General features: G+C 42.2%; 1 protein-coding gene across 2 annotated transcripts in view; it reads left to right on the forward strand.

The window, feature by feature from the left end:
* Window positions 1–259: 259 nt before the first annotated feature.
* LOC110312811 (cytochrome P450 3A25) overlaps window positions 260–11,494 on the forward strand; it is a 38,940-nt gene continuing 27,705 nt past the window's right edge. Inside the window, exons 1-4 of one of the 2 annotated variants that reach the window (XM_029533657.1) lie at window positions 260–432; window positions 6,044–6,137; window positions 7,732–7,784; window positions 10,583–10,682. In XM_029533657.1, coding sequence (XP_029389517.1) covers window positions 362–432; window positions 6,044–6,137; window positions 7,732–7,784; window positions 10,583–10,682 — 318 coding nt within the window. In that variant the 5' untranslated portion in view covers window positions 260–361. The remainder of the gene's footprint in view (window positions 433–6,043; window positions 6,138–7,731; window positions 7,785–10,582; window positions 10,683–11,494) is intronic. The other variant, XM_021186706.2, reaches the window with a different exon arrangement.

The following is an 11,494-nucleotide window of genomic DNA, read 5'->3' on the forward strand; positions in this document are numbered from 1 at the left end:
TGTTTGGAGTTTGAACCACCATAGACACAAATAAAAATCAGAAGGAAGTAGTGCTGGAGGATTTATTTGAGCTCCTGAAAGAATAAATACACACAGAACATAAGCTCAAAGGTCAGAGTAGGGAAATGCATGACCTTTTTGGCACTTTGACAAATGCCAGGTGGAGAGGCCACATCAGAACTACAAGTTCGGGCAGTGTGCAAGTGGCCCTTGTACTGGCTGTATCCCTGTCACCTCCTCCTTTCCCAGCAAATAAATAGACTGGCCTCACTAGATGCCAGCTAGGCCTAGCAGAGGAGCCCTGCAAGACTCTCAGCTCGGAGGGAAACTTGGAGGCCTGAACTGCTGAGGGAAAGCTAAGATGGAGCTCATCCCCAACCTTTCTATAGAAACCTGGGTGCTGCTGGTTACCAGCCTGATGCTCTCCTACATGTAAGTAGCTGTCCAGGCCCTCCCCTGTCTGTAACTGGAAATGCATTCCCCCCTTTCTTTTTCTGTTGAAACATCCAAAGAGATAATGGAGGGGAAGCTTAAATCAACATCAGGTAGTTGATATCATTGGCCATCCTATTCAGTCCTACCCAGAACTCTAACCTTATGGGTTTTGACAAGACTTGCCCATATAATAATGCAGGTGGCTCTCAGTCTATACTTAGACTAACCAAAAATTGTGTGGCATTATAAACAATTGACTAGTGTGCTGGCTAATTTCTAACTACCAGCTTGGTAGACACAACCTAAAATTACCTAGAAAGTTTTGATTGAGAAATTGTCTAGGTTAGGTTGACCTATAGGCAACCCTGTGGAGGACTGTCTTGATTGGATGTAGGAAGACCCAGCTCATTGTGGGCAGCAGCATACCCTATGCAACTATAACACACACACACACACACACACACACACACACACACACACACACACACACACAACTGGATGGAAGCATAACACACACACATACACACACACACACATATAAGGATTTCTACCAATGACACACACACACACACACACACACACACACACACACACACACACACACACACACACAACTGGATGGAAGCAAACAAGCAGAGACCTGTCTGTTATCTCTGTGCTCTTCACTGTGACTGGCTATTTGAATTTCTGCCTTGACTTCTCAGATACAATGGACTGTTGTATGGAGTTGTTATGAGAATAAACCCTTCCCCTCTAAGTTGCTTCTTGTGGAACATTTTAGCACAACAACAGAAATAAGACTAGCACTTTAGCAACCATGACCTTTCCAAACTTTGAGAGACCTTATTGCCTGGTTGCTTAGATTTTTTTCCTCCTTTCCTCTCTTTTCTCTTTTGTCAGCATAAGTGATGAGTGTATGACTAGTTACCTGTGGATGTGTCTGTTTCTTGCTTCCATTTGTCACACCTTCTAATCTGATTTACACAAACCCCCACATGGTAACTGTTCTTTTTTCTACTCCATGACCAAAACCTACTGAGGAGGAGAGGGCTTTATTTCACCTTACAGCTTACAGTCCATCATGAAGGAGGCCAGGGCAGGAACTCAGGGCAGGAACCAAGGCATAAGGCTTGGAGGAACACTGCTTCCTTTCTTGCTCCCTATGGCTCACTTGGCCAGCTTTCTTATACCACCCAGCAGTAACAGCCTAGGCGTGAAACTGCCTGTAGTGGACTGGGCCCTCCTACATCAGTCACCATTCAAGAAAATACCCCACAGACTTGTCCACAAGCCAATTTGATAAAGATTTCCTCTCATTCTTTCAAGTATGATTGCCTCTTCCCAGGTGACTCTAGCTTGTGTCAAGTTGATTTAAAAAACACCCCAATAAACACAATACCCCAGCAATTATAGAAATGTTGACATCCATAACTCTCTTTTCTTTGACCATTATCCAGAATTCTATTATTTTCTAAAATCATGTTTCCACCTTGCAATATTGGAACCACTAAATACTAATTTTTTTTTAAAGCAAAAAGCAGTCTGGTGGTTTGAATATTCGTGGCCCAGACAAGTGGCACTATTAGGAAGTTGCTTCTTGTGGAATATTTTAGCACAGCAACATTAGCAACCATAGCCTTTCCAAGCTTTGAGAATCTTGAGAACAGCCTAGGCATTGTTGGAGCAAGTGTGTCATTGTGAGTGTGGGCTTTAAGACCCTCATCCTAGCTCCCTGGATACCAGTCTTCTAATCGCCTTCAGATGAAGATGTAGAACTCTCACCTCCTCCTTCACCATCCTGCCTGGATGCTGCTATGTTGATAATGCCTTGATGATAATGGACTGAACTTCTGAACCTGTAAGCCAACCCCAATTAAATGTTGTCCTAATAAGATTTGCCTTGGTAATGGTGTCATAGAATGGTTCACAGTAGTGAAACCCTAAGTCAAGCAGAAAGCACAATCTTGTAGGAGGAGTACCAGTTACTAGTCAGGCCTTTTTGAGGTATTCCTTGGTGATCCTTTAGTGCATGTCCCTTTATGCAAATTCTTGGCTATATTTGATAATGTTTATGAGTTTCACTTGATTTGTAGCAAATGTTTAGAAACTGCATCGAGTTAAAGATTCACCATTAACAAAGAGAGAATGGACTAGAGAAATGGCTCAGCAGTTAAAAACATTGTACTTACAGAAAAATCAGGGTTTAATTCCCAGTTCGACATGGTGGCTATAACCATCTATAACTGCAGTTCTAAGAGCTCCAGGACTCTATTCTGCCCTCTGTGGTCACTGAATATATGTAGTAAACAAACACACATGCAGGCAAAATACTCATGTATGTAAAATAATTAAAATTTAATTTTAAAAAATACGAGAGGTAAAAGGTATTAATTTGTATATCTGAAACATGTATCGTTTCATATTTTATGCCATATACTTAATCTGTAATTAATAGGAAGAACCTGACCTTCTAAAGTTCCTTTGTTTTGCAAATCAAAAGATTGTTGGTCAGATCAAACCTTTGTACAAAATAAGCATTTCTGCTATAATTTCTAAGTTTGCTGTGATCAGACCTCCCTTGTGTGAAAGCTTACAGTAATCTGCAGAATCCCATCTATCAGTCTTTCTTCTTCTCCTGCATCTGCTATGTGTCAGTCACCCTGGAGTCAGGAAGTCTGTAGCATCATGAGAAGTTAGGATGTGTTACATCATCAGTGATAGCAGCCTGGCCCCATGGAGCACTCTGTACACACTGAGTTGCCATATACAGGCAATAATCTTCCTCATTTATGACTGTCTTAGTTGGGGTTTCTATTGCTATGAAAGGACACTATGAACATGTCAACTCTTAACAAAACGTTTAATTGGGGCTGGCTTACAGTTTCAGAGGTTTAGTTCATTATCATCATGGTGTTGGAGAAGTAGTTGAGAGGTCTACATTTGGATCAGCAGGAAGAGAGTGTCACTGGGCCTGGCTTGAGTATCTGAAATTTCAAAGCCCACTCCCAGTGACATACTTCTTTCAACAAGGCTATACCTCTTAATAGTGCATTCCTTGTGGGTCTATGAGGCACATTTCCATTCAAACCACTACATTCCACTCCCTGGCTCCCATAGGTTTGTAGCCATAACAGTCAAACTTTGAAATTTCCCATAGTCTATTAAGTATCAGCACTGTTTAAAAGTCCAAAGTTCCAAGTCTCTTCTGAGACTCATGCAATCTCTTAACTTTAATCCTCTGTAAAATCAAAATGGAAAAGCAGATTACAAATTTCTAAAATATAATGGCACAGGATATATATTACCATTCCAAAGGGAAGGGAAGGAAACATAATGAGGGATTACTGGACCAAAACAAGACCAAAAACCAGTTGTGAAAACTCCAATCTCTGCATCTCAATGTCTGATGTCAAAAGACTTCAGATCTCCAACTCCTTTCAGCTTTGTTTACTGCAACACACTCTTCTTTCTTGAGGTTATTCTGTTCCCTTTTAGCAGCTTTTCTGGGCAGATGTTCCACAGCTGTGGCATCTTCAACATCCTAGGTTCTCCCAGGCAGTCCAGGCTTCACAAACCTCACAACTCCATACAGTGGTCTCTCTAGGACTCCAAGCAGGGATATCCATGACAGCAGATTCCCTTTGTCATGGAGGGAGATTCCATAACCCCTTTCTTCTACCCTTAATGCTAAAGCCAGAACAATGTGGCTGAAGCTGCCAAGTTCTGCTGCTTGCTGGAGTTGGAACATGCCTTCTTTCTTATTATGTGACATCTTCACCAGCTTTCTGTTCCCTATGGTTTGCTTCATTGCCTAAGCTTGGCTGTCCTGGAACTCTCTCTGTAGACCAAGCAGGCCTCACACTCAGAGATCCACCTGCCTCTGCCTCCTGAGTTCTGTAATTAGAGATGTTTTCTTTAATTCCTTCTCACAAGTTGGAAGCCTAGTTGGGTGAGGTCTTGCAGTGAAGTCACCACTCCCTTTATTCCACTTAGCATAAGGGTCTCCATTAATCTGTTTATAGTTGCTCATGCCCTTTTTCCTTAAATTGTCCATTTGTAGTCTCACTTGCTCACTCTGCTCCTTTTCATAAATCTGCATAAGTGTGGCCACAACCAACCAAACAATTTTCAATACTATGATGTCTGGAAATCTCCTCGGCCAATGCTGTTAATCTATCTCTTGGATTTAGCCTTGGATAATTTTTTTTCTGGATAAGGGCAGCATGCAGCCACATTCCTTGCTAAACTATTACAAAAACAGCCTCTAGGCCACATACTAACATTCTTTTCCTTAGAAACATATTGAGTCAGACCTTCATAGTTCAAATTACCCCAGTACCACTGCCTTCTATATTCATACTAGGATGGCTCATTAAGGCCCACTTAAAGCATTCAGCTATTTTTCTTATCCAGAGTCCTAAAGTCAACATTCAAGAGCATGGCTTGCCCTATTATAGCAATATCCCAGTCTGTGGTACAAATTTATGCCATAGTTGGGGTTTCTTTTGCTGTGAAGGGACGTCATGGCCCTGGCAACTTCTAATAAAGAAAACATTTAATTTAAGCTGGCTTACAATTTCAGGGGTTTTAGTCCATTTTCTTCTTTGTGGGAAGCATAGGCAGACATGGTACTGGAGAAGGAGCGGAGAGTTCTACATGTGGATCAACAGGCAGAAGGAGAGTGTGTAGCTAGGCTTGGTTTGAGCAGTTAAAACTCAAATCTTGCCCAGAGTGACATACTTCTTCCAACATGGCCACACATCTAATAGTGACGCTTCATATGGGCCTATGACGTGCCATTTTCATTCAAACCACGACACTGACCATCATGATATAGAAAATTCTGTCTGACATCATGGCTCTTGGATGATTATCACCAATTGGATGTCCAAATTGACCCATGAGAGGAATGGCCTTTAAACAATGCCTTGGTCACTAAGGGAACATACTGGAAAATAGCCTTCTCCATAGCTTAAGTTAATCAGATTGCAAGTCAGAGAATCTTGGGAGTCCCTGAAATTTCTCTGAAGCCAGTGTCAATCATGAACTCTAGTATCATTATATGGACATAAGAGCTCCATGACTGGTTCCAGGTCTTTCTAAAAAGGCAACTTTCAGAACAGTGAGAGCCTCTAACAAACTTCTGGCTTAGAGAAAAGCAAAGGCATAAGTCTCTGACCAGTCTGGAAGAACAATACCATATGGTTTCCATGGCCCTGTGGCATTAAGTCCATTCAGTTATGCAAATAAAAATACCCCTTTTATCTAATGAGAGTCATTGCTTCAGGAAATTTTCTAAATGGACAAGAGCAAATGGAACACCCTGGGGAGCCTTGAGCCTGAATCCCTGAAACTCTAAAATCCAAATCTGGGCGGGACTTTTCATCAATGATGTTCTGGTGGACTGGAAGTACAGTAGCTTCCACTATCTCTATCCCATCATTTTGATGGGAAGGACATTGGAGAGGAGTGTAATTGGAATTGTAGCTGGATTTTTACTCTTATTTGCCATTTAGATGTTACATTTTGGGTTTGACTCTTGCAGTTCCTGAGTCATGACTGACACATGTCTGTATGTATAAATTTGTATTTCTCTGTGACTTTACAGATATGGGACCTATTCTCATGGCTTGTTTAAGAAACTAGGAATTCCTGGACCAAAACCTGTACCTTTATTTGGCACCATTTTTAACTACGCTGATGTGAGTAGTGTTTAAGCTCTTTCATTTCTATTTTTATTGATTGATTTCTTGAGATTGTTTTTCTCTGTATATCTGTAGCTGTCCTGGAACTCACTCTGGAGACCAGGTTGCCCTGGAACTCAGAGATCCACCTGCTTCTGCTTCCCAAGTGCTGGGATTAAAGGCTTCCCAAGTGCTGGGATTAAGGCTGGTGCTATCACTACCTGCCTGTTCTTTCATTTTCTAGAATTGCAATTTCTTTTACAATTAGATTTATCTGGTTTTATTTAGGGCTATGAGTATTGGTCTCCACTTATGTCTATGCACCACATGTGAGCCTGGTGCCTGTAGAGGTCAGAAGATGATGTCAGATCCCTGGAACTAGAGTTACAGATAGCTGTAGATTGCCATGTTGGAGTTGAGGGCTGGACTTGTTTCCTCTGCTATTGCAGACACTACTCTTAATTGCATAACTGTCTCTCCAACCTCAAAGTTTTGAGTGGGACTATTGTGTGTGTGACAGTGTCTCACTATATAGCCATATTGACTTGGAACTGTACATGTAGGTCACACTGGCTTTAAACTCTTAAAAGATAAACCTCCCCCTGCCTCCTGAGTGCTGGGATTAAAGCATGTACCTCCTAGGGCCCTGGGATGGTGGCACATGCCTTTAATTCCAGTTCTCTATAGGCAGAGGCAGGCAGATCTCTGTGAGTTAGAGGCCAACATGATCTACTTAATGAGTCCAGGACAGCCAGAGCTACACAGAGAAACCAAAACAGAAACAACAACAAAAATCAGGAGGAGGTTCTGTGGTGTCAGAAGTCAGAAACAGTGTGTCCAACTAGAATGCTTTAGATGCCTTTAGATATCGCTAATAAGAACTGGCCTCTGCTCTACCTAACAGCTGTTTCAGAAAAATACAGACACCCACAGCCAAACAGTGGATGGAGCTTGGGGACTCTTATGAAAGAATAGGAGGAAGGATTGTAGGCCCTGAAGGAGATAGGAACTACACAGGAAGACCAACAGAGTCAACTAACCTGGACCCTTGGGTCTTTCAGAGTCTGAACCACCAACCAAGGAACATACACAGGCTGGACCTAGGCCTCCCCACATATATGTAGCAGAAGTGCAGCTTGATCTTCATGTGGATCACAAACAACCGAAATGGGAGGGCTATCCCAAAAGTTGTTGCTTGTTTGTGGGATATGGTCTTCTACTTGGGCTGCCTTGTCTGACCTCAGTGGGAGAGGAAGCCCCTAGCCTCATAGAGACTTGAAGTGCCAAGGTGGGGAGATACCCAGGAAGACCCCCACCCACTCAGAGGGGAAGGAGAGAGTGGGGGGAGGATTGTGGGAGGAGGTGACTGGCAGGGGATCAGTGAGTATGATATAATGTAAGTTAAATTTTTTTAAATGAACCCTAACCCTAACCCTAACCCTAACCCTAACCCTAACCCTAACCCTAACCCTAAAATAAAATAAAGAACTTGCCAGTGCTTGCTAGTGAGACAAGAAGTCCAGTTTTGTGAGCCTAGTCATTTGTGCTCTAGTTAGGAAGCAGTCAGCATGTAACAGAAAAATAACAAGTTTCATTTTCTTTGTCTTCTCAGGGCTTGTGGAAATTTGACGAGGATTGCTATAAAAAGTATGGAAAAACATGGGGGTGAGTCTTCTGGAAAGTTCCAATCCACGTAATAATTAGGGTAATGCACTTCCCTGCATGAGGACAGTATGAGCACACTGTTCTTGGAGTGAAGCCTTTTGATGTGGTACATATCACAGGCAGCAAGTTGAACAGTATGAGTTCAATTGACAGTGTTGCCTGCCATGGCACCCTCTGGGATTTGGTATCCCCCAAACCCAAGGCTTACCACCTCTCCCTTTTAATACATTAAGGTTATGTTCAGAACCTCTAAGCACATGTTCAAAAACATGGGAAGTCCTTACAACTCCGTGCACGCAGTCATAGTTGATGTGAGTTTCTCTGGAGTCATCTGCCGCCTCTGGCTCTTACAGTCATTCCACCCCATCTGGATCATCTTCCAGAATGATCCCTGAGCCTTGGAAGGGGAAGGGGAGCTGGAGAGTTTTATGCCAACTTGACACAAGCTGACGTCATCTGAGAGGATTGAGAAAATGCCTCCATAAGATTGGGCTGCAGCCAAGCCTGCAGGATATTTTCTTAATTAGTGATTGGTGGGGATGGCCCAGCCCATGGTGGGTGGTGCCATCCCAGGACTGGTACTCCTGAGTTCTATAAAAAAGTAGGCTGATCAAGTAGCACTCTTCCATGGCCTCTGCATCAGCTCCTGCCTCCAGGTTCCTGTCCTGTTTGAGTTCCTGTCCTGACTTCCTTCAATAATGAACACAGATATGGAAGTGGAAGAGGAATACACCCTTTCCTCCCCCAACTTGCCTTCTGGTCATTACAGCAATAGAATCTCTGACTAAAACAGGGTATGACAGCAATGTTCCATATAAGAGGAACACTCCACAGTCTCTTACTCTCCACATGTTGAGCAGTTGTGGATCTCTGTGCTAGTCACCATGTTCTGTTAAAACAGCACTCCTCAACCTGCATGTCATAACTATGAGAAAACACAGATTTTCTGATGATCTTAGGAACCCCCAACCATAAATTTACTTTTGGTGCTATTTCATAACTGTAAGTTTGCTACTGAAGGGTGTCAAAGTTCATAAGACCATCAGAAATATGTGTTCTCTGATGGTTGCAATCCACAAGTTGAGAACTGCTGTGCTAAAAGAAGCTTCTCTGTTAAGAGTTGAGAGCTGTGCTAATATTTTTGTTATGTCCATGTAGTGTTACATTATCCTTCAGTGTCTATGACCTCCCTAGCTACACAAGATCAAGCCATACAAAATTCCAGCATGGAGTGTGGATATGGTCAGAAAGTCCCACACTTAGCTGAGAAGTTGGCAAATCACAGCTTGATAGGAGGACAAGATTTCTTTAGGGATGGGCCCCCCAAACAGCTATCTCATGCTGCAGTAGATGGCCCTACACGCATGGACATACTGTCAGAAATAAGCAGGGTTTATAAAAAGAGAGAGAACACATGAAGTTGGAGGGAAATGGTGATGGTGGGAACTGGAGGGGAGGAAATGGGAGTTGCCTTCATTAGGCATCAATGGATCCTCAGCAAAGGATGGGACTTCCTGCCCACACCCCTCTCGATGCTGGGATTTTTGTCTATCTTGAGCTTGTGAAGGTCTTGTGTATGCTGACAATCATGGTGGATCCATTTGTACAACTACCCCATTGTGTCCAGACCAGTTTCCTGGGCATTCTCTGTGTCAAGCTCTTAGAATCCTTTTCCCCACTTCTGCAAGGATCCGAGTGTTGGGAGGATAATCTGCTACTATCATTCTGCTAAATGGACACAGTATTGAAAGGACTCCAAACAACTTGTTATTAGACCCATGGAGTAGCTCACCTCTTGGTCTCATCAGCAAAGCTCCTTTCTTCAGTAGATCATGATTATGATGGAGATCTTCAACTGGCTAATGTATAGACCCTGAGAGATTGTAGATAGCTCAGTCCTGAATGAGACATCTATGTAGGAAAGTTTCTTTTTGTCCACTAGTTAAATTTAAGATAAGAACTTTGCTAGAAGTATATATGAGTATTTCCTGCCCATCTAATTCTGCTGACACTGAAGAAGAAATGCAGGGAACTATTCAGCCATGGTTTATTTCTCCAGGGTTAAGTCTTCAGTGGTTCTGTGGAGTGGCTGAGTCAAGGGTGTCATCCTTTGCTGTCAGTACAGATGGTGTTTTTGGAGACTTGGAGGAGGTGTCCCCCATAGTATTGTGAGTCGCAAGAAAGTGGGAGGAGGCTATGCCCCTTCGTCTCTTCTCATCCACCTTCAGAAACCACAGGCCTGGATACAGGGATTGCTGAGGTGACACAGTCCTTAGAGACCTTGTGACCAATGCCAGACATTTGTTGTATTGCCCTTTAGTGTCCCCTAAGTAAATGCTTCTGCAACATCATTAGAGACACTCAATAGTTTGTCTCTAACTTTCCTCTGATACATAGTGTTTTGACCTTTAGGTCATTTAGTCATTTTCTCTAATTTTTTATATATCTGAAAATCTAACCCAGTGCCACACACTTGACAGAAAAGGGCTCTACCACTGAGCCACACCTCTAACCCAGATACTGAAATATTTAAACACTCAAGAATGGTATTGGCAATAACCAGAATGTCTTCAAAGGGGTATCCTAATTGCCTCTTTCCTGCTTCAGCCATATAAGTCTTCATTTCATGAGACTCTAATGGCTTCTATAGTCAGAGCTTGAACTAGCAGTTCATGTTATGGTGCTTTGTAAAACTAAGGATATGTACTGTGCATCAGGGATTGAGACTGAAATCCTGTGTGTGACTCCAGCTGTAGTGCCTGACTTCTGAGATTCAGTTCATTCTGTTTTCCCCTTAGGTTTTATGAGGGCCCAATGCCTATATTGGCTATCATGGATCCAGAGATCATCAAAATTGTGCTGGTGAAAGAATGTTACTCAGTCTTCACAAACCGTCGGGTAGGCATCACCTTTTTAGAAATATAAACCTTTAGTATTATTTTAGTCGGTGTTCTATTGCTGTGAAGAGATACCATGATCACATCAGGACTGGCTTATAGTTTCAGAGGTTTAGCCCATTATCATCATGGGGAAAGCATAGTGACATGCAGGCAAACATGGTGCTGAAGAGGTAGCTGAGGGTTCTACATCAAGATCAGCAGGCAGCAGGAAGAGAGAAACATTGGACCTGACTTGGGCTTCATCGCCCAGTGACACACTTCCTCTAACAAGGCCACACTTCCTAATCCGTGTCAAGTAGTACCACTCCCTAATGACCATGCATTCAAATATATGAGCCTGTGTGGTTCATTTCTATTCGAACCACTACAACAATCAATAAAATTTAAAATTTTAAGATAATTATATAATAATGGTAAAGAGACATCATATATATGATGTCTTATAAATATAATATAATATAATATAATATAATATAATATAAACATAATGCAATTCTGCTTTTTCTACTTTCATTTCTGTTGCACTTAAAAAAAAAACAACCTGGGAGCTAGAGAGACGGCTCAGTGGTTAAGAACACTGACTACTTTTCTAGAGGTCCTGAGTTCTCTTCCTAGCAACTGCATGGTGGCTCACAACCATTTGTAATGGGATTCGATGTCCTCTTCTGGTGTGACTGAAGCCAGCCACAGTGAATTCATAATCAATAAATAAATAAAAATTCTTAAAAAAGAAATAAATAAAGGAAGGAAGGAAGGAAGGAAGGAAAGAAGGAAGGAAGGAAAGAAGGAAGGAAGGAAGGAAGGAAGGAA

This window comes from Mus pahari, chromosome 23, assembly GCF_900095145.1.
Source record: "Mus pahari chromosome 23, PAHARI_EIJ_v1.1, whole genome shotgun sequence".
Taxonomy (NCBI): domain Eukaryota; kingdom Metazoa; phylum Chordata; class Mammalia; order Rodentia; family Muridae; genus Mus; species Mus pahari.